This window comes from Oncorhynchus mykiss, chromosome 31, assembly GCF_013265735.2.
Source record: "Oncorhynchus mykiss isolate Arlee chromosome 31, USDA_OmykA_1.1, whole genome shotgun sequence".
In the NCBI taxonomy this organism is placed as follows: Eukaryota; Metazoa; Chordata; class Actinopteri; order Salmoniformes; family Salmonidae; genus Oncorhynchus; species Oncorhynchus mykiss.
Window position 1 is genome coordinate 26,594,751 of NC_050571.1, and position 24,292 is coordinate 26,619,042.

Here is a 24,292-nt window from a genome sequence, read left to right on the forward strand (position 1 = left end):
TCATCCAGGATGTTCTGTTCACTCTGCATCCGCTGCATCGTCCCTGTAGAACTGGGGTCCATTATCAGTACGTTCTGACTACAGGGTCTGACGAACTTACAGTCACTCTTTCTGGAGTCAGTCGTCCTGCACACCTCGTAATTGTAGACGTGCTGTAGAGTTCCTGTCCCCAAAGTGTCTGCGTAACGCGGTGGATAATACGGAATAACCGGGAGACTGGAATGATAGAGGACGCGAGACTGTCTCCATCTGTATATTTTCACTGATATAATAACCACTAAACATGTGATGAACAGAAATGAGACAACAGCCAAAGCCAAGACTAAGTAAAAAGTCAGGTTGTCATTGTACTCCTTGTCGTGCGTAAAGTCAGTGAACTCCGAGAGCACTTCAGGGAAGCTGTCCGCCACCGCCACGTTAACATTGACTGTAGCTGAACGAGAGGGCTGCCCGTTGTCCTCCACTACAACAGTGAGCCTTTGTTTCACAACATCTTTATCAGTGACTTGGCGTACAGTTCTTATTTCACCATTCTGTAAACCCACTTCAAACAGCGCCCTGTCTGTCGCTTTCTGCAGTTTATACGAGAGCCAGGCATTCTGTCCAGAGTCGACATCAACAGCCACCACTTTAGTGACAAGAAATCCCACATCTGCTGAACGAGGCACCATTTCAGCCACCAGAGAGCTGCTAGTCTGGACTGGATACAGAACCTGAGGCGTGTTGTCATTCTGGTCCTGGATCATTATTTTCACAGTCACATTGCTACTGAGAGGAGGAGAGCCTCCATCCTGCGCTTTTACGCGGAACTGGAAATCCTTGATCTGCTCGTAGTCAAAAGAGCGCACTGAATGGATGACTCCACTATCAGCAGTAACGGACACGTATGATGAGACAGGCACTCCGTTAACCGAGGAGTCCTCCAGTATGTAAGAAACACGGGCATTCTGGTTCCAGTCAGCGTCTCTGGCTTTCACTGTGAATATAGAGATGCCCGGTGTGTTGTTTTCTATAATGTAGGCCTCATATGAGCTCCTCTCAAAGACAGGCGCGTTGTCATTCACATCTGATATCTGTAAGGTGAGAGTGACGCTGCTGGAGAGCGAGGGCACTCCCTCATCAGAGCACGTCACACTGATGTTATACTCAGAGGCTCTCTCTCGGTCCAAGCCACTATCAGTTACTAGACTATAGAATCCATTAGATGTAGATGTAATGGTGAAAGGGATGTTCTCATTTATGCCACAGTTAACTTTACCATTACTCTCAGAATCAGGGTCGTTTACGCTCATCATAGCTATTACTGTGTTAGGACGGGAATCCTCTGGTATTATACCGGATTTGGAAATCAAATTGATTAGAGGACTATTGTCATTTACGTCACTGACATCAATTATTATTTTACTTGAGTCCGAGAGACCACCATTATCTATGGCTTCTATATCAATCTGATAACTTCTGAATTTTTCATAATCAACTTGTCCATCTAATATCAAATGACCATCTTCATTAATGTGGAATAACGTTGAAAGACGGTTCATGCTATTTGCAATCACGTAAGACACTTCTCCATTTGTGCCTTTATCTGCATCAGACGCACTAACTGTCGTGACAAACGTTCCTTTTTGTGAATTCTCACTTATTGTTGCCTTATACACTGGTTTGGTAAAAACGGGCGCATTGTCGTTTGCATCCAGCACTGTGACGTGTATCTGCATTGTCCCTGATAGCAGAGGCTCCCCTCCATCCAGAGCAGTTAACAACAGAGACATATGCTCCTGTTTCTCTCGGTCTAGAGGTTTCTGTAAAACCATCTCAACCTTTTTACTCCCGTCTGCCTGACTATGCAATTTCAGAACAAAATGATCAGCGTGTTTCAGTGAGTAGCTTTGGAGGCCATTTAAACCAATGTCTGGATCCACTGCTTTCTCTAACATAAATTTCGATCCAGTCACAGCTGACTCGCTGATTTCCAAACGTCGCTCAGTCTTTTGAAAAGTGGGAACGTTGTCGTTTATATCTGTAATCTCTACAGTTACCGGGTATAATTCCATCGGGTTTTCTAAAGTAATTTGGAAATGCAGTGCACAAGGCGTCGTCTGTTCACAAAGCGCTTCACGGTCTATTCTCTCTTTGATGAGGAGAACTCCCCTTTCTTTATTCAGCTCGATGTACTCTGCGCTGTCTCCAGTATAAATACGAGCTTTACCTGATATCAATCTTTTTATATCTAAACCCAGATCCTGCGCTATGTTACCGACTAAAGAGCCTTTTGCCATTTCCTCGGGAATGGAGTAACTGACCTGCCCGTGTACTGAACTGAGAGAGAGGACCGAGAAAAACAACAGTACTTGCCGTGTCATTGTTCTGTCCGACATTTTCTCTGGGATATAAAACACCTTATGTTATAATCCGTTAAGAAATCAGTAATATTCCATTTGTTTCAGTGCCCAAAAATCGAGAACAAAAGAAGCTCAGTACGGTGTCTCGGTGCTTAGTGTTCTCTGTAACTCGGACTGTGCGCTCTGCGTGCGGCTCTTTCTCTCTCTAATATATCGACATGATGGGGGAGGTACTGCTGCAAAACTGCTCCAAAACTGCAACACACTGACCAACAGCGGCCCTCTGAGTTCATACGTGTAAACTACACACAGAATATTGAAAACACTTGTGCTCTACAATCATGCGTAAAACCTAAGCATATCCAAACCCCAATATCTTGCAGTAAAACACACTATACGCAAGGTATGATGACAATGACGATTTTCCTTTATAAATGAGCTGTGAAGAACAACACATCAACTGATGGTTATTTGGCTTAAAGTATATAGCTGATGGTTACAATTGGGCCATTACGCATGGTGTGAAATCACAAATCAGTCAGAGGTAAAGGCCATAGGAAACACCTTTCAGAAATTCAAGAGTGAAGCCAACCTTTCAGTGTTGGACAAAAGAAAACATAGGCAACACTTGCAAAATAACTATGGTTAACGTTAAAATAAGAATAAGGTAGTATCAGAATAAGGTCATGACACCAAAAACGGTGACGTCATAATTATTCTGAGGGTATGAGAGACGATTTTTCATGCTCACCTGACTGTCTGAATCGTCATTGATCCGTTTGTCCCTCTGAGCATGGGGGAGTGTCTGTGTTCCGTCCAGACTAATGATGCTCTGACTGTAAGGTCTGACGTATTTCATATCACTCTTTCTGGAGTCAGTCGTTCCAGACACATCGTAATTATACACCTGTCTCAGAGTCCCTGTGCCTCCTACGTCTGCGTAAAGGGGCGGGTAGTATGGAATAACTGGGAGATTCCCATTAGATTTGTAAAACATTTGCTCGCGTCTCCATCTGTAGCATTTCACTGACAGTATGGCTATGATGGATACGATAAAGAGAAAGGAGACTACAGCTAAAGCCAAGATTAAGTAAAAAGTCAGGTTGTCATTGTACTGCTTGTCGTGCGTATAGTCAGTGAACTCCGAGAGCACTTCAGGGAAGCTGTCGGCCACCGCCACGTTAACATTGACTGTAGCTGAACGAGAGGGCTGCCCGTTGTCCTCCACTACAACAGTGAGCCTTTGTTTCACAGCATCTTTATCATTGACTTGGCGTATAGTTCTTATTTCTCCATTCTGTAAACCCACTTCAAACAGCGCCCTGTCTGTCGCTTTCTGCAGTTTATACGAGAGCCAGGCATTCTGTCCAGAGTCCACATCAACAGCCACCACTTTAGTGACAAGATATCCCACATCTGCTGAACGAGGAACCATTTCAGCCACCAGAGAGCTGCTAGTCTGGACTGGGTACAGAACCTGAGGCGTGTTGTCATTCTGGTCATGGATCATTATTTTCACAGTCACATTGCTACTGAGTGGAGGAGAGCCTCCATCCTGCGCTTTTACGCGGAACTGGAAATCCTTGATCTGCTCGTAGTCAAAAGAGCGCACTGAATGGATGACTCCACTATCAGCAGTAACGGACACATATGAGGAGACGGGCACTCCGTTAACCGAGGAGTCCTCCAGTATGTAAGAAACACGGGCATTCTGGTTCCAGTCAGCGTCTCTGGCTTTCACTGTGAATATAGAGATGACCGGTGTGTTGTTTTCTATAATGTAGGCCTCATATGAGCTCCTCTCAAAGACAGGCGCGTTGTCATTCACATCTGATATCTGTAAGGTGAGAGTGACGCTGCTGGAGAGCGAGGGCACTCCCTCATCAGAGCACGTCACACTGATGTTATACTCGGAGGCTCTCTCTCGATCCAAGTCACTGTCTGTTACTAAAGTAAAGAAATTATTCGTCGTTGATTTAATTGTAAATGGAATATTGTCGTTTATCGAACACTGTACTTTACCATTTTCACCTGAGTCTGGGTCTTGTACATTAATCATAGTTACTACAGTACCGGGTATAGAATCTTCTGTTATGACGTTAGTCTTGGACATAATATTAATAGCTGGTTTGTTGTCATTTATATCAATGACGTCAATAATTATTTTACACGAATCAGTCAGCCCACCGTCATCACTGGCCTGAACATGTATCTGATAGTGACGGGCCTTTTCATAATCAACATTTTCTTTTACTTTCAAATGTCCGTCGAATTCATTTATTTCAAAAATGTCTCGCACATCAGCAATTGTGTTTGAAATTGAATATGTTATCTTAGAATGTGCGCCTTTATCAGCGTCAAATGCGCTTACTGCAGCTACAACTGATCCTTTAGGGGCATTCTCAGTAATGGTAGCCTTGTATATTGGCTGTGTAAAGACAGGGGCATTGTCGTTGGCGTCCAGCACAGTGATATGGATCTGTGCAGTCCCAGACATCTGAGATTCGCCTCCATCAGTAGCTGTTAATACAAGGGAAATTTCCTCCTCTTTTTCTCGATCGAGAGGCTTCTGTAGAACCATTTCAACCATTTTCCCTCCATCTGGCTGATCTTTTAGTTTTATGGCAAAATGGTCGGTTTGCGTAAGGGAATAGCTCTGTAGGCCGTTAACGCCAACGTCAGAATCCATCGCCCTCTCTAATAAGAATTTAGCCCCTGTCACAGCAGACTCACTGATTTTGAATTTAATTTCATTTTTTTCGAAACTGGGTGCATTATCATTAATATCTGTTATTTCAACCGTAATACTATAAAATTCCATCGGGTTCTCTAGAATAATCTGAAAATGTAAAGCGCAAGGCGTCGTCTGTCCGCAGAGTGATTCACGGTCTATTCTCTCTTTGATGAGGAGAACTCCCCTTTCTTTATTCAGCTCGATGTACTCTGCGCTGTCTCCTGTATAAACACGAGCTTTACCTGATATCAGTCTTTTAATATCTAAACCCAAGTCCTGCGCTATGTTACCAACTAAAGAGCCTTTCGCCATTTCCTCGGGAATGGAGTAACTAACCTGCCCATGTACTGAACTGAGAGAGAGGACCGAGATAAACAACAGTACTTGCCGTGTCATTGTTCTGTCCGAGATTTTCCCTTCACCATGACACAACAAACACCATATAATCAGTTATGATAATAGTATATTTCCTTCAGGTGTAAACCGAGAAAATAAGAAAATGTTCTACTAATAATCCGTATCTCCAGAACAAAAGAATCTCAGCTCGGTGTCTCGGTGCTTAGTGTTCTCTGTAACCCGGACTGTGCGCTCTGCGTGCGGCTCTTTCTCTCTCTCATGTACGGAGATGATGGGGGAGGTACTGCTGCAAATGTGCTCTAAAACTGTAACACACTGACCAACAGCGTCCCTCTGAGTTAAATTCACTGAACTACAGAACACGAAAATTATTACAAGATATTTGGGCTGGTTTAAATCTGCATGGGATCAAATGCAGCACTATCATTCTATATCAACACATATCGGCCTAAGTATTAATGACCATGTAAACCAACATGACAGTAAGATGTGTATGAATTTAAACTATGCTAATATAGCACACTACAAGATACCCACTGATTTACAGCCTCTTTCAGCTGTCCATGACCATGGTGCTGAAATGGTCACATATCAGCGGAATGAAGAGTATGTCTGACCGTAAAACTTGCAAGTCCATATCTGATTTCAAACAGTTTAAATCACACGACGTATATTTTTTAGGGAAAAGATAATGATTCAAATATAACAGACCTCTCCTGGGGAGTCTGGTTCATCCAGGATGTTATTTTCACTCTGCATCCGCTGCATCGTCCCTGTAGAACTGGGGTCCATTATCAGTACGTTCTCGCTACAGGGTCTGACGAACTTACAGTCACTCTTTCTGGAGTCAGTCGTCCTGCACACCTCGTAATTGTACACGTGCTGTAGAGTTCCTGTCCCCAAAGTGTCTGCGTAACGCGGTGGATAATACGGAATAACCGGGAGATTGGAATGATAGAGGACGCGAGACTGTCTCCATCTGTGTATTTTCACTGATATAATAACCACTAAACACGTGACGAACAGAAATGAGACTACAGCTAAAGCCAAGACTAAGTAAAAAGTCAGATTGTCATTGTAGTCCTTGTCGTGCGTAAAGTCAGTGAACTCCGAGAGCACTTCAGGGAAGCTGTCCGCCACCGCTACGTTAACATTGACTGTAGCTGAACGAGAGGGCTGCCCGTTGTCCTCCACTACAACAGTGAGCCTTTGTTTCACAACATCTTTATCATTGACTTGGCGAATAGTTCTTATTTCTCCATTCTGTAAGCCCACTTCAAACAGCGCTCTGTCTGTCGCTTTCTGCAGTTTATACGAGAGCCAGGCATTCTGTCCAGAGTCCACATCAACAGCCACCACTTTAGTGACAAGATAGCCCACATCTGCTGAACGAGGCACCATTTCAGCCACCAGAGAGCTGCTAGTCTGGACTGGGTACAGAACCTGAGGCGCGTTGTCGTTCTGGTCCTGGACTAATATTCTAACAGCGACCACTGAACTGAGAGGAGGAGAGCCTCCATCCTGCGCTTTTACACGGAACTGGAAATCCTTGATCTGCTCGTAGTCAAAAGAGCGCACTGCATGGATGACTCCACTATCAGCACTAACGGACACATATGAGGAGACGGGCACTCCGTTAACCGAGGAGTCCTCCAGTATGTAAGAAACACGGGCATTCTGGTTCCAGTCAGCGTCTCTGGCGTTCACTGTGAATGTAGAGAGGCCCGGTGTGTTGTTTTCTATAATGTAGGCCTCATATGAGCTCCTCTCAAAGACGGGCGCGTTGTCATTCACATCTGATATCTGTAAGGTGAGAGTGACGCTGCTGGAGAGCGAGGGCACTCCCTCATCAGAGCACGTCACACTGATGTTATACTCAGAGGCTCTCTCTCGGTCCAAGTCACTGTCTGTTACTAGACTGTAAAAGACGTTGGATATGGATTTAATGGTGAATGGAATGTTTTCATTTATTCCACAGTGTACCTGTCCGTTACTATCAGAATCTGGGTCGTTAACGCTGATCATGGCTATAACTGTATTAGAGATAGAGTCTTCCGCTATTGAACTAGACTTAGACATTATAATAATAATGGGTCTGTTGTCATTGACGTCAATAACATCTATGATTATTTTACTGGAATCAGAAAGCCCTCCTTCGTCCATTGCCTCGATAAACATTTGATAATATTTTGCCTTTTCATAATCTACATGACCGATTAGTCTAAATTCACCACTTTCGCTGTCTAACTCAAAGAGATCAGTACTGCTGGAGAAAGAATAGCTAACCATGCTATTAGACCCTTTATCCGCATCAGAGGCGCTAACAGTGGCCAATAAGGCTCCTTTAGGTGAATTCTCAACAACCGTTGCTTTGTAAATCTCCTGCGTAAAAACAGGTGCATTGTCGTTTATATCTAACACTGTAACATGTATCTGCACTGTTCCAGATAGCTGCGGTTCGCCTCCGTCTATAGCTGTTAATACTAAAGATAGCTGCTCCTGTTTCTCCCGATCTAAAGGCTTCTGCAAAACCATCTCTACCTTTTTACTTCCATCGGGTTGATTTTTTAGTTTTAAATGAAAAAAATCAATGGGATTAAGAGTGTAGCTCTGGAGACAGTTAAGATCAACGTCAGGATCTATTGCTATCTCCAGCATAAATGTAGCGCCAATCACTGCAGACTCACTGATTTCAAAACGTTTCTCTGTCTTCTTAAAACTAGGAGCATTATCGTTTACATCTGTAATCTCAACAGTTACCCGAAAGAATTCCATGGGGTTTTCTAGAATTATCTGAAAATGCAATGCACATGGCGTTGTCATTCCGCAGAGAGTTTCACGGTCTATTCTGTCTTTGATGAGGAGAACTCCCCTTTCTTTGTTCAGCTCGATGTACTCTGCGCTGTCTCCAGTAAAAATACGAGCTTTACCTGATTTCAGTCTTTTGATATCTAAATCTAAATCCTGCGCTATGTTACCTACTAAAGAGCCTTTCGCCATTTCCTCGGGAATGGAGTAACTGACCTGCCCGTGTACTGAACTGAGAGAGAGGACCGAGATAAACAACAGTACTTGCCGTGTCATTGTTCTGTCCGACATTTTCTTTCCCATATCAAACAAAAAACACGTTACAATCCGTAAAGAACGCCGTGATATTTCATTAGTTTTCACTGTTTAGTGAAGAAAAAATATGTCGCTAAACTCCACCACTCTGGAACAAAATAATCTCAGCTCTGTGTCTCTGTGCTTAGTGTTCTCTGTAACCCGGACTGTGCGCTCTGCATGCGGCTCTTTCTCTCTCTAATATAGCGAGATGATGGGGGAGGTACTGCTGCAAATCCGCTCTAAAACTACAACACACTGACCGACAGCGTCCCTTTGAGTTCAATCTACTGAACAACAGATATACTTAAAAATAAACACCTTCCAACATATTTGGGAAGGTATGAATCTCCATGGAATAAACACAGCATTATCAAGCTTAACCCAACCCAGTAATGTAGGCTATATAAACACATTTCAGCCAATGTATGTAGGATAAAGGTAAACCATGATGCCAGTAGTATGTGGACAAGAAATATAAACAAAATACACGTTACGCTAAACTAATCCTCGGGATAGAAAGCAACTTTCTGCAACTATAACCAGCACTATGGTATTACTGTGGATTTTGTAGGATACAGAAAACGTGTATATACTTATGAATCGAATTTCTAGTACGTAAAACGTTTGGTCATCTTTACAAAGGTTAGTCGATATCCCTGTATAATTCACTCTTTACTATGTTACAGGGTCTATTGCAATACAGCCGCTTTGGAGAGCGGCGCTGTTCACGACCGTGGTGCTGAAATGGCCAAATATCAGTGAAATTCAGAGCACTTCTGACCATGGAACCTTCGCAGGTATAAAGACAAGATTTAGAAACAGCTAAAATCGGAAAGAAACAGATACAAATGTACATGTCGCAGTTCAACCTTAGATTAAAGGGAAGGATAATGATTCAAATATAACAGACCTCTAGTGGGGAGTCTGTTTCATCCAGGATGTTATTTTCACTCTGCATCCGCTGCATCGTCCCTGTAGAACTGGGGTCCATTATCAGTACGTTCTGACTACAGGGTCTGACGAACTTACAGTCACTCTTTCTGGAGTCAGTCGTCCTGCACACCTCGTAATTGTACACGTGCTGTAGAGTTCCTGTCCCCAAGGTGTCTGCGTAACGCGGTGGATAATACGGAATAACCGGGAGATTGGAATGATAGAGGACGCGAGACTGTCTCCATCTGTATATTTTCACTGATATAATAACCACTAAACATGTGATGAACAGAAATGAAACTACAGCCAAAGCCAAGACTAAGTAAAAAGTCAGGTTGTCATTGTACTCCTTGTCGTGCGTAAAGTCAGTGAACTCCGAGAGCACTTCAGGGAAGCTGTCCGCCACCGCTACGTTAACATTGACTGTAGCTGAACGAGAGGGCTGCCCGTTGTCCTCCACTACAACAGTGAGTCTTTGTTTCACAGCATCTTTATCATTGACTTGGCGATTAGTTCTTATTTCTCCATTCTGTAAACCCACTTCAAACAGCGCCCTGTCTGTCGCTTTCTGCAGTTTATACGAGAGCCAGGCATTCTGTCCAGAGTCCACATCAACAGCCACCACTTTAGTGACAAGATATCCCACATCTGCTGAACGAGGCACAATTTCAGCCACCAGAGAGCTGCTAGTCTGGACAGGGTACAGAACCTGAGGCGCGTTGTCGTTCTGATCTTGGATGAAGATGGTGACAGTAGCATTACTACTGAGTGGAGGAGAGCCTCCATCCTGCGCTTTTACGCGGAACTGGAAATCCTTGATCTGCTCGTAGTCAAAAGAGCGCACTGAATGGACGACTCCACTATCAGCACTAACGGACACATATGAGGAGACGGGCACTCCGTTAACCGAGGAGTCCTCCAGTATGTAAGAAACACGGGCATTCTGGTTCCAGTCAGCGTCTCTGGCTTTCACTGTGAATATAGAGAGGCCCGGTGTGTTGTTTTCTATAATATAAGCCTCATATGAGCTCCTCTCAAAGACAGGCGCGTTGTCATTCACATCTGATATCTGTAAGGTGAGAGTGACGCTGCTGGAGAGCGAGGGCACTCCCTCATCAGAGCACGTCACACTGATGTTATACTCAGACGCTCTCTCTCGGTCCAAGTCACTATCGGTTACTACAGTAAAGAAATTATTCGATGTTGATTTCATTGAAAACGGGATGTTTTCGTCAATAGAGCACTGCACTCTGCCATTATCACCAGAATCTGGGTCTTGAATATTCATCATAGTTACGACAGTACCTGCTTTAGCATCTTCGGAGATCACGTTTGATTTAGACATAATGTTAATATTAGGCGTATTATCATTGGTGTCAACTACTTCAACTATGACTTTGCATGAATCTGTAAGGCCTCCGTCATCACTTGCCCGCAGGCTGATCTGAAAACGTCGTGTGTTTTCGTAATCAACATTTCCTATCACTCTAATCTCGCCACTGTCCTCGTCAACGTCAAACATTTCTCTGACATCATCTAAAGTGTTTCGAACTGAATAGGTTACTTTGCTGTTTGATCCATGATCGGCATCTGATGCACTCACTGAAGTTACAAGTGTTCCTTTTGGGGAATGCTCAGTAACGGTAGCTTTATATGTATGCTGCGTAAAAACGGGTGGATTGTCATTGGCGTCTAGCACTGTGATGAGTATCTGCATTGTTCCTGATAGCCGAGGCTCTCCTCCATCTGCTGCTGTTAATACCAGAGATATTTGTTCTTCTCTTTCACGATCTAGAGGTTTCTTTAAAACCATCTCTACATTTTTATTGCCATCGGCTTGATTATGCAATTCAAGAGCAAAATGATCGGTTGGTTTCAACGTATAGCTTTGTAGGCCATTGATACCGACATCCTGATCCATTGCTCCGTCTAATATAAATTTTGCTCCACTGACTGCAGACTCGCTTATTTTAAATTGTACGTCACTCTTTTCAAATGATGGAATATTGTCGTTAACATCCGTTATTTCAACAGTTATGGTGTAAAATTCCATCGGGTTCTCTAGAATAATCTGAAAATGTAGTGCACAAGGCGTCCTCTGTCCGCAGAGTGATTCACGGTCTATTCTCTCTTTGATGAGGAGAACTCCCCTTTCTTTATTCAGCTCGATGTACTCTGCGCTGTCTCCTGTATAAATACGAGCTTTACCTGATTTCAGTCTTTTAATATCTAAACCCAGATCCTGCGCTATGTTACCGACTAAAGAGCCTTTCGCCATTTCCTCGGGAATGGAGTAACTAACCTGCCCGTGTACTGAACTGAGAGAGAGGACCGAGATAAACAACAGTACTTGCCGTGTCATTGTTCTGTCCGACATTTTCCCTTCAACATGAAGCATCAAACACCATATAATCAGTTATGATAATAGTATATTTCCTTCAGGTGTAAACCGAGAAAATAAGAAAATGTTCTACTAATAATCCGTATCTCCAGAACAAAAGAATCTCAGCTCGGTGTCTCGGTGCTTAGTGTTCTCTGTAACCCGGACTGTGCGCTCTGCGTGCGGCTCTTTCTCTCTCTCATGTACGGAGAAGATGGGGGAGGTACTGCTGCAAATGTGCTCTAATACTGCAACACACTGACCAACAGCGTCCCTCTGAGTTAAATTCACTGAACTACAGAACACGAAAATTATTACAAGATATTTGGGCTGGTTTAAATCTGCATGGGATCAAATGCAGCACTATCATTCTATATCAACACATATCGGCCTAAGTATTAATGACCATGTAAACCAACATGACAGTAAGATGTGTATGAATTTAAACTATGCTAATATAGCACACTACAAGACACCCACTGATTTACAGCCTCTTTCAGCTGTCCATGACCATGGTGCTGAAATGGTCACATATCAGCGGAATGAAGAGCATGTCTGACCATTAAATCTTGCAGGTATATATTGGATTTCAAACAGGTAAAATCACGCGATGGATAAACAACAGAAAATCGTTTGTTAGGGAAAAGATAATGATTCAAATATAACAGACCTCTGCTGGGGAGTCTGGTTCATCCAGGATGTTATTTTCACTCTGCATCCGCTGCATCGTCCCTGTAGAACTGGGGTCCATTATCAGTACGTTCTGACTACAGGGTCTGACGAACTTACAGTCACTCTTTCTGGAGTCAGTCGTCCTGCACACCTCGTAATTGTACACGTGCTGTAGAGTTCCTGTCCCCAAAGTGTCTGCGTAACGCGGTGGATAATACGGAATAACCGGGAGATTGGAATGATAGAGGACGCGAGACTGTCTCCATCTGTATATTTTCACTGATATAATAACCGCTAAACATGTGATGAACAGAAATGAGACTACAGCTAAAGCCAAGGCTAAGTAAAAAGTCAGGTTGTCATTGTACTCCTTGTCGTGCGTAAAGTCAGTGAACTCCGAGAGCACTTCAGGGAAGCTGTCCGCCACCGCTACGTTAACATTGACTGTAGCTGAACGAGAGGGCTGCCCGTTGTCCTCCACTACAACAGTGAGTCTTTGTTTCACAGCATCTTTATCATTGACTTGGCGATTAGTTCTTATTTCTCCATTCTGTAAACCCACTTCAAACAGCGCCCTGTCTGTCGCTTTCTGCAGTTTATACGAGAGCCAGGCATTCTGTCCAGAGTCCACATCAACAGCCACCACTTTAGTGACAAGATAGCCCACATCTGCAGAACGAGGCACCATTTCAGCCACCAGAGAGCTGCTCGTCTGGACTGGATACAGAACCTGAGGCGCGTTGTCATTCTGGTCCTGGATCAATATTTTCACAGTCACATTGCTACTGAGAGGAGGAGAGCCTCCATCCTGCGCTTTTACGCGGAACTGGAAATCCTTGATCTGCTCGTAGTCAAAAGAGCGCACTGAATGGATGACTCCACTATCAGCACTAACGGACACATATGAGGAGACGGGCACTCCGTTAACCGAGGAGTCCTCCAATATGTAAGAAACACGGGCATTCTGGTTCCAGTCAGCGTCTCTGGCTTTCACTGTGAATATAGAGAGGCCCGGTGTGTTGTTTTCTATAATATAAGCCTCATATGAGCTCCTCTCAAAGACAGGCGCGTTGTCATTCACATCTGATATCTGTAAGGTGAGAGTGACGCTGCTGGAGAGAGAGGGCACTCCCTCATCAGAGCACGTCACAGTGATGTTATACTCTGAGGCTCTCTCTCGATCCAAGTCACTGTCAGTTACTAAACTAAAGAAATTATTCGACGAGGATTTCATCGCAAATGGAATGTTTTCATTGATGGAACATTGGACTTTCCCATTTTCACCAGAGTCTGGGTCTTGCACATTGATCATCGTTAAGACTGTATCGATTTTGGCATCTTCGGAGATCACGTTTGATTTTGACATAATGTTAATATTAGGCTTATTATCATTGGTGTCAACTACTTCAACTACCACTTTGCATGAATCTGTAAGTCCTCCGTCATCACTTGCCCTTAAATTGATCTGAAAATTCCGTGTCTTTTCATAATCAATATTTCCAATCAATCTAATCTCACCGTTGTCCTCGTTTACTTCAATAAGTCCACGAACATAATCTAACGTGTTTGTAATTGAGTACGTAATTTTACCGTTTGAGCCATGATCTGCATCTGATGCGCTGACTGAAGATATAACTGTACCTTTTGGGTCATTCTCAGTTACAGTTGCTTTGTAAATCTCCTGAGTAAAAATTGGCGCATTATCATTGACGTCTAGTACGGTGATGAGTATCTGCATTGTCCCTGACATACGCGGCTCGCCACCATCCACAGCTGTCAACACTAAAGTAACATCCTCATGCTTCTCTCGATCTAGAGGTTTCTGCAAAACCATCTCAACCTTCTTATTCCCATCTGCTTGATTAACCAATTTCAGAGCGAAATTATCAGTTGGTTTCAACGTATAGCTCTGGAGGCCATTGATACCGACGTCAAGATCAATTGCTCTCTCTAACACGAATTTTGCTCCATTGACTGCAGACTCACTGATTTTGAATTTGATTTCGTTCTTTTCAAAGGTTGGAGGGTTGTCATTCATATCTGTAATTTCAACCGTAATACTATAAAATTCCATCGGGTTCTCTAGAATAATCTGAAAATGTAAAGCGCAAGGCGTCGTCTGTTCACAGAGCGCTTCACGGTCTATTATCTCTTTGATGAGGAGAACTCCCCTTTCTTTATTCAGCTCGATGTACTCTGCGCTGTCTCCTGTATAAACACGAGCTTTACCTGATATCAGTCTTTTTATATCTAAACCCAGGTCCTGCGCTATGTTACCGACTAAAGAGCCTTTCGCCATTTCCTCGGGAATGGAGTAACTGACCTGCCCGTGTACTGAACTGAGAGAGAGGACCGAGATAAACAACAGTACTTGCCGTGTCATTGTTCTGTCCGACATTTTCCCTTCAACATGAAACAAGGACATTATAATCCGTAAAGAAGTCTGTGATATTATATTCCTTTGAAGTTAAAAAAAATCCAAGTAAAATTACTCAACAATCCGTAGCTCTGTCTCTGGTACAAAATAACATCAGCTCCGTGTCTCCGTGCTTAGTGTTCTCTGTAACCCAGACAATGCGCTCTGCATGCGGCTCTTTCTCTCTCTCCAATATATCGAGATGATGGGGGAGGTACTGCTGCAAATGCGCTCTAAAACCGCAACACACTGACCAACAGCGTCCCTCAGAGTTCAATCTACTGAACAACAGATATACTGTTAAAAAAGGAAACAATGTCCAATAAACAATATATTGGAAGGTGTGAATCTTCATGGAATAAATCACAGTGCTATAACGCTTTGGCCATCTCATGTAACAACACGGCAATGTATTGAGGAGAATTGTAAATCAAGGTGCCAGAAATATGTGGACAACAAATGTCATACAAAACACACCTTGCATGAAGCTGTAGGCTACATCTTGACAGAAAGCAAGTTTCAGTAGTCTAAAACAAGCAGTATGATATAATGTGCATTGTGTAGGGCAAGTAAAATAAACGTATCAATCAAATTAATGTTGCATGAACCGTTAGCCTCACCTTTACAAGCGTTAGGCAATATCCAGTACGATTTACTCTACTATTAAATAGGGTCCACTGAAATACAGCCGCTTTCCATGACCATGGTGCTGAAATGGCACATTAGTGGAATGAGGATAATTTCTCATGATGGAATGTTCCCCGGAATACAAACTCGATTTAAAACAATTAGAATATTTTTCGGGAAAAGATAAGGATTTAAATATAACAGACCTCTGCTGGGGAGTCTGGTTCATCCAGGATGTTATTTTCAGTCTGCATCCGCTGCATCGTCCCTGTAGAACTGGGGTCCATTATCAGTACGTTCTGACTACAGGGTCTGACGAACTTACAGTCACTCTTTCTGGAGTCAGTCGTCCTGCACACCTCGTAATTGTACACGTGCTGTAGAGTTCCTGTCCCCAAAGTATCTGCGTAACGCGGTGGATAATACGGAATAACCGGGAGATTGGAATGATAGAGGACGCGAGACTGTCTCCATCTGTATATTTTCACTGATATAATAACCACTAAACATGTGATGAACAGAAATGAGACTACAGCCAAAGCCAAGACTAAGTAAAAAGTCAGGTTGTCATTGTACTCCTTGTCGTGCGTAAAGTCAATGAACTCCGAGAGCACTTCAGGGAAGCTGTCCGCCACCGATACGTTAACATTGACTGTAGCTGAACGAGAGGGCTGCCCGTTGTCCTCCACTACAACAGTGATCCTTTGTTTTACAGCATCTTTATCAGTGACTTGGCGAATAGTTCTTATTTCTCCATTCTGTAAACCCACTTCAAACAGCGCCCTGTCTGTCGCTTTCTGCAGTTTATACGAGAGCCAGGCATTCTGTCCAGAGTCCACATCAACAGCCACCACTTTAGTGACAAGATAGCCCACATCTGCTGAACGAGGCACCATTTCAGCCACCAGAGAGCTGCTAGTCTGGACTGGATACAGAACCTGAGGCGTGTTGTCATTCTGGTCCTGGATCATTATTTTCACAGTCACATTGCTACTGAGTGGAGGAGAGCCTCCATCTTGCGCTTTTACACGGAACTGGAAATCCTTGATCTGCTCGTAGTCAAAAGAGCGCACTGCATGGATGACTCCACTATCAGCACTAACGGACACATATGAGGAGACGGGAACTCCGTTAACCGAGGAGTCCTCTAGTATGTAAGAAACACGGGCATTCTGGTTCCAGTCAGCGTCTCTGGCTTTCACTGTGAATATAGAGAGCCCCGGTGTGTTGTTTTCTATAATGTAGGCCTCATATGAGCTCCTCTCAAAGACAGGCGCGTTGTCATTCACATCTGATATCTGTAAGGTGAGAGTGACGCTGCTGGAGAGCGAGGGCACTCCCTCATCAGAGCACGTCACACTGATGTTATACTCAGACGCTCTCTCTCGGTCCAAGTCACTGTCTGTTACTAAAGTAAAGAAATTATTCGTCGTTGATTTAATTGTAAATGGAATATTGTCGTTTATCGAACACTGGACTTGACCATTTTCACCTGAGTCTGGGTCTTGTACATTAATCATAGTTACTACAGTACCCGGTATAGAATCTTCTGTTATGACGTTAGTCTTGGACATAATATTAATAGCTGGTTTGTTGTCATTTATATCAATGACGTCAAGAATGATTTTACACGAATCAGTCAGTCCCCCGTCATCACTGGCTTGTATATGTATCTGATAATGGTGAGATTTTTCATAGTCTATTTCCCCAGTTAATATAACTTCACCATCAACGTAATTAATTTCAAACATTTCAGGAAAATCGTCCTGTGTATTTGTTACTGAGTATGTTATTTTGCCATTAGTGCCCTGATCAGCATCGTGTGCACTGACCTTAGTAACAACTGTACCTTTCTGTGCATTCTCAGTAATTGTAGCTCTGTAAATCGGCTGCGTAAAAACTGGGGCATTGTCATTGGCGTCTAACACGGTGACGTGTATCTGTGCAGTACCAGATATCTGAGGCTCTCCTCCATCCATTGCTGTCAACACTATTGATATTTGCTCTTGTTTTTCTCGGTCTAGAGACTTCTGTAAAATCATTTCGACATTTTTACCACCACCTGCCTGATTTTGCAGTTTTAGTGCAAAATTACCATTTGAACTGAGAGAATAGCTTTGGAGGCCATTAATGCCAACGTCTGGATCTATAGCTCTCTCTAAAATGAATTTAGCTCCCGTCAGAGCTGACTCGCTAATTCTAAACCTGATATCACTTTTCTTGAAAACCGGTGGGTTGTCATTGACATCAGTTACCTCAACAGTAATGGAATAAAATTCCATCGGGTTCTCTAGAATAATCTGAAAATGTAGCGCGCAAGGCGTCGTCTGTCCGCAGAGTGCTTCACGGTCTATTCTGTCTTTGATGAGGAGAACTCCCCGTTCTTTGTTAAGCTCGATATACTCTGCGCTGTCTCCGGTATAAATACGAGCTTTACCTGATTTCAGTCTATTGACATCTAAACCCAAATCCTGCGCTATGTTACCAACTAAAGAGCCTTTCGCCATTTCCTCAGGAATGGAGTAACTGACCTGCCCGTGTACTGAACTGAGAGAGAGGACCGAGATAAACAACAGTACTTGCCGTGTCATTGTTCTGTCCGACATTTTCCCTTCAACATGAAACACCAAGCGCCTTATAATCCGATAAGAGAACAGTATAATTCCTTAAAATGTATGTCCAACAAATAATACAAAAAATACCAATAATCCTTATTTTGGGAACAAAAGAGTCTCAGCTCTGTGTCTCGGTGCTTAGTGTTCTCTGTAACCCGGACTGTGCGCTCTGCATGCGGCTCTTTCTCTCTCTAATATAGCTGGATGATGGGGGAGGTACTGCTGCAAATCCGCTCTAAAACTACAACACACTGACCAACAGCGTCCCTCTGAGTTCAATCTACTGAACAACAGATACTTAAAAAATAAACACATTCCAATATATTTGGGAAGGTCTAGGTCTACATGGAGTAAAGCACAGCATTATCAAGCTTAACCCAACCCAGTAATGTAGGGAATTTAATAACATATGACCTTTCTATACATCTGCCCTGACCGACTCAGTAAGTAGGGCTCTTGGGGGGGGGGGGGGGTTTAAAGGAAAAACAAAAACACTCAAAGATATTGGTTGTGCCACGTACTCCATCCAAACTGTATCAGACAGATATGCGTGTCCTGTTTTCGAAAATTCAGCAGAAATGTGGGGTGCTAAGAGGTATCTCCAAAACGAACGTATCCATAACAGTACGTTATTTTGTAGGTACCCACAATGTTTGCATCTATACTGGCAATAACTGGGAACATGGGCTGAGAACCCTATGAGATGAGATGGAAGGCGTATATGGTGAGACTTTGGAATAGACCGTTGGATATACCAACTGCCAGAATAGTCAGCAAAGTTTTTCCAGTTGGATCTCTCCATAAGGGGAGCCTGGGCAACTGCAATGTCTGACATTTTCCAACAGTCTGACTGTGAACAGTTGTACGAAAAAACAATTAAGTGAGACATAGACGCTGTTAAAAAACAACTGATTATGCAATATGAAAATAAATGAGTGGAGGAGATTAATCATAAACCCAAATGAAGAACCTTTTGTTTGATTAAGGGTGAATTCGTGTGTGAGAGATATATTATGAACAACCTAGATATAAGCAAGAGGTCGCCATGTGCCCAGGTAAGTGAAACAAGTCGGTGTAATGGTGAAATGGAAAAGAAAAGACTATACAACTATTGTAACCTCGAAGAAATAGAGAATGGAATTAATTTGATCCTCTACTGGCCTTTCTACCACAATATATGCTTGTCTTTATTGCAGAAAGCCCACCAGATAAATCCTGAAATGATGTGGCTGAGCCATGAGGAAAAACGGACAAGTTTTTTTGTCCATTGTGCAATTCTGTTTGCGGATTTTTTTTAGATAAAGCCTGGAATTAAAGGAAAATGGCGACCTATAATTCAATTAAACAAATAAGTAGCTCCTATATAGCAAATGGCACGTATGTATATAAAATGTGTGTAGACCTGTCTCACTCTTGAATCATCTCTTTGTGCCACACTTGGTTCAAATGCCTTCCGTTTCATTTTTCTGAAATTATTTATTTCCATATTTATTTTATAATTTTTCCTGCTCTAGGAATAAAATGACTGCTTGGATAACCTTATTTACTATTATGTATTGATTTCTTTATCACGCTTTATGCGGTGAGAACTGCACAGAACACTGTAAGAATTATCACAGTGCCTTATTGTAATGTTTTTGTCAATGGGTTGCAAACTGGCGATTTGACAAGAAAATAAAATGTAATTCATTAATTCAAATAAGACAATGTATCTAGGATCAATGTAAACCATGATACAAGAAGTAACTGGGGAAGAAAGGTCAAACAAAATACACCTTGCGTGAAGCTAATCACCGGGACAGATTGCAACTTTCTGCAACTATAACAGTATGGCATTACTGTGCATTATGTAGGCTACTGAAAACCTGTATATACACACATATGAATACAATTTATAGTACAGAAAACGTTTGCCTCTTATTTACAAAGATCAAGCAATATCCCAGTTTAATTGACTCTTTACAATGTTAAAGGGTCTATTGAAATACAGCCGCTTTGCAGAGCAGCGCTGACCACGAATGTGGTGCTGAAATGGCCACATAACAGTTGAATGAAGAGCATTTGTGACCACGGAAACTTCCCAGGTCCACAGAGTCGATGTAGAAACAGTTAAAATAAAACATTAAAAACAAACTAATTTACACCATGCTTCAACATTTTTGATTTAGGGGAAGGATAATGACTCAAATATAACAGACCTCTGCTGGGGAGTCTGTTTCATCCAGGATGTTATTTTCACTCTGCATCCGCTGCATCGTCCCTGTAGAACTGGGGTCCATTATCAGTACGTTCTGACTACAGGGTCTGACGAACTTACAGTCACTCTTTCTGGAGTCAGTCGTCCTGCACACCTCGTAATTGTACACGTGCTGTAGAGTTCCTGTCCCCAAGGTGTCTGCGTAACGCGGTGGATAATACGGAATAACCGGGAGATTGGAATGATAGAGGACGCGAGACTGCCTCCATCTGAATATTTTCACTGATATAATAACCACTAAACATGTGATGAACAGAAATGAGACTACAGCCAAAGCCAAGACTAAGTAAAAAGTCAGGTTGTCATTGTACTCCTTGTCGTGCGTAAAGTCAGTGAACTCCGAGAGCACTTCAGGGAAGCTGTCCGCCACCGCCACGTTAACATTGACTGTAGCTGAGCGAGAGGGCTGCCCGTTATCCTCCACTACAACAGTGAGCCTTTGTTTCACAGCATCTTTATCATTGACTTGGCGTATAGTTCTTATTTCTCCATTCTGTAAGCCCACTGCAAACAGCGCCCTGTCTGTCGCTTTCTGCAGTTTATACGAGAGCCAGGCATTCTGTCCAGAGTCCACATCAACAGCCACCACTTTAGTGACAAGGTAGCCCGCATCTGCTGAACGAGGCACCATTTCAGCCACCAGAGAGCTGCTAGTCTGGACTGGATACAGAACCTGAGGCGTGTTGTCATTCTGGTCCTGGATCATTATTTTCACAGTCACATTGCTACTGAGTGGAGGAGAGCCTCCATCCTGCGCTTTTACGCGGAACTGGAAATCCTTGATCTGCTCGTAGTCAAAAGAGCGCACTGCATGGATGACTCCACTATCAGCACTAACGGACACATATGAGGAGACGGGCACTCCGTTAACCGAGGAGTCCTCCAGTATGTAAGAAACACGGGCATTCTGGTTCCAGTCAGCGTCTCTGGCTTTCACTGTGAATATAGAGATGCCCGGTGTGTTGTTTTCTGTAATGTAGGCCTCATATGAGCTCCTCTCAAAGACAGGCTCGTTGTCATTCACATCTGATATCTGTAAGGTGAGAGTGACGCTGCTGGAGAGAGAGGGCAGTCCCTCATCAGAGCACGTCACAGTGATGTTATACTCAGAGGCTCTCTCTCGGTCAAAGTCACTGTCAGTTACTAGGCTATAGAAATTGTTTGAGGTCGATCTCATCACAAAGGGAATATTTTCTTCAATACAGCACTGTACTTTTCCATTTTCACCAGAATCTGGGTCTTGAATATTCATCATTGTTACGACAGTACCCTGTTTAGCATCCTCAGATATGGCACTCGTCTTTGACATGATGTTAATAGCTGGTTTGTTATCATTCATATCGATTACGTCAATAATTACCTTACAGGAATCTGTATGACCTCCTTGGTCCCTCGCTTGAACATTAATCTGATAATGTTTAAGTATTTCATAATCAATGTCCCCGACTAATTTAACTATACCGTCATCTCGACCTATTTCAAAAATATCATTCGACGCCTCAGCTGTATTCGAAATGGAATACGTAACTCTCCCATTTTGTCCTTGATCAGCGTCAGACGCGCTGACAGTGGTTAAAACGACGCCTTTATGGGCGTTCTCGGTTACACGAGCCTTGTAAACAGCTTCCGAACAAACGGGCGCATTATCATTGGCGTCTAGTACAGTGATGAGTATCTGCATTGTTCCTGATAGCTGAGGCTCTCCTCCATCTACAGCTGTCAACAACAGAGATATCTGCTCCTGTTTTTCGCGATCTAGAGGTTTCTGTAAAACCATCTCTACATTTTTACCACCATCAGGGAGACTATGCATTTCCAAAATGAAATTCTCGGTGGGTTTGAGAAAATATATTTGGAGGTCATTATGACCAACGTCATCGTCAACGGCTCTCTCGAGGACGAGTCTAGCTCCTGTTAAAGCAGACTCGCTTATTTCAAATTTGACTTCATTATTTTTGAAAATAGGAACATTGTCATTTACATCTCTAATTTCAACTGTAACTGTATAAAATTCCATCGGGTTCTCTAGAATAATCTGAAAATGTAAAGCGCAAGGCGTCGTCTGTCCGCAGAGTGATTCACGGTCTATTATCTCTTTGATGAGGAGAACTCCCCTTTCTTTATTCAGCTCGATGTACTCTACGCTGTCTCCTGTATAAATACGAGCTTTACCTGATTTCAGTCTTTTTATATCTAAACCCAAATCCTGCGCTATGTTACCGACTAAAGAGCCTTTCGCCATTTCCTCGGGAATGGAGTAACTAACCTGCCCGTGTACTGAACTGAGAGAGAGGACCGAGATAAACAACAGTACTTGCCGTGTCATTGTTCTGTCCGACATTTTCCCTTCAACATGAAACAACAAGGACATTATAATCCCTTAAGCAATTTGCGAAATTCTGTCATAAGTAAATCCCGTAAAGAATAACATTTTCTCCCAATAATCCGTATATAATGGAACAAAAGAAGCTCAACTCCGTATCTCTGTGCTTAGTGTTCTCTGTAACCCGGAATGTGCTCTCTGCGTGAAGCTCGTTCTGTCTCTAATATATCGACATAATGGGGAGGTACTGCAGCAAATGTGCTCTAAAACTGCAACACACTGACCAACAGCGTCCCTTTGAGTTTGATCCACTCAACTACAGATAAACTTCAAAAATAAACACATTCCAACATATTTTGGAAGATTTGAGTCTCCAAAGATTAAACCATAGCCCTGTCATGCTTTACCCAACATAGGCTATATCAAAACCTCTTGGCCAACTGTAAAAGTAGATGCCACTGGATGTTAACGAGTGATCTCAAACAAGACTCATGTTGCTTTAAACTATAGCCTACATAACAAAAGACACACATTTCTAAAATCTGATGTATGGTAGGTAGTGTGCTTTCCGGTCAAATATACAAATACTGGTATAGACTTATGAATGTAATTATTTATATAAAAATTCAGCGTGATATTGACAAGGACGATGTCTTCAATACAATTCACCCTTTACTGCTAACAGGTCTCTCTGTACAAAAAGCCGCTGTTCATGTCAGTGGTGCTGAATTGGCAAAATCGGTGGAATTAATATAATTGCTGAGCATGGAAAGATTCCAAATTTAAAGAGTCGATGTTAAAAATGTTAAAAACATTACACAATGAATTACACATACAAATATACTTGTAGGAGAAAATTAATTATTCAAATATTACAGACCTCTAGTGGCGAGTCTGGTTCATCCAGGATGTTATTTTCACTCTGCATTCGCTGCATCGTCCCTGTAGAACTGGGGTCCATTATCAGTACATTCTGACTACAGGGTCTGACGAACTTACAGTCACTCTTTCTGGAGTCAGTCGTCCTGCACACCTCGTAATTGTACACGTGCTGCAGAGTTCCTGTCCCCAAAGTGTCTGCGTAACGCGGTGGATAATACGGAATAACCGGGAGATTGGAATGATAGAGGACGCGAGACTGTCTCCATCTGAATATTTTCACTGATATAATAACCACTAAACATGTGATGAACAGAAATGAGACTACAGCCAAAGCCAAGACTAAGTAAAACGTCAGGTTGTCATTGTAATCCTTGTCGTGCGTAAAGTCAGTGAACTCCGAGAGCACTTCAGGGAAGCTGTCCGCCACCGCCACGTTAACATTGACTGTAGCTGAACGAGATGGCTGCCCGTTGTCCTCCACCACAACAGTGAGCTTTTGTTTCACAACATCTTTATCATTGACTTGGCGAATAGTTCTTATTTCTCCATTCTGTAAACCCACTTCAAACAGCGCCCTGTCTGTCGCTTTCTGCAGTTTATACGAGAGCCAGGCATTCTGTCCAGAGTCCACATCAACAGCCACCACTTT

At 42.8% G+C, this 24,292-nt stretch overlaps 2 protein-coding genes across 2 annotated transcripts; both read right to left on the bottom strand.

The window, feature by feature from the left end:
- Window positions 1–14,688: 14,688 nt before the first annotated feature.
- LOC110504881 (protocadherin beta-16) lies at window positions 14,689–18,538 on the bottom strand. The gene has a single exon (XM_021583737.2). The coding sequence runs from the start codon at window positions 18,170–18,172 to the stop codon at window positions 15,758–15,760; it is 2,415 nt and encodes an 804-aa protein (XP_021439412.2). The 5' UTR covers window positions 18,173–18,538; the 3' UTR covers window positions 14,689–15,757.
- Window positions 18,539–18,742: 204 nt separating this feature from the next.
- Window positions 18,743–23,613, bottom strand: LOC110504871 (protocadherin beta-16-like). The gene has a single exon (XM_021583729.2). The coding sequence runs from the start codon at window positions 22,807–22,809 to the stop codon at window positions 20,365–20,367; it is 2,445 nt and encodes an 814-aa protein (XP_021439404.2). The 5' UTR covers window positions 22,810–23,613; the 3' UTR covers window positions 18,743–20,364.
- Between the last annotated feature and the right edge of the window lie 679 nt (window positions 23,614–24,292).

Excerpts from the sequence above, each read along its gene's own strand:
- LOC110504881 (XM_021583737.2), bottom strand. The coding sequence starts at position 18,172 with ATGTCGGACAGAACAATGACACGGCAAGTACTGTTGTTTATCTCGGTC.
- LOC110504871 (XM_021583729.2), bottom strand. The coding sequence starts at position 22,809 with ATGTCCTTGTTGTTTCATGTTGAAGGGAAAATGTCGGACAGAACAATG.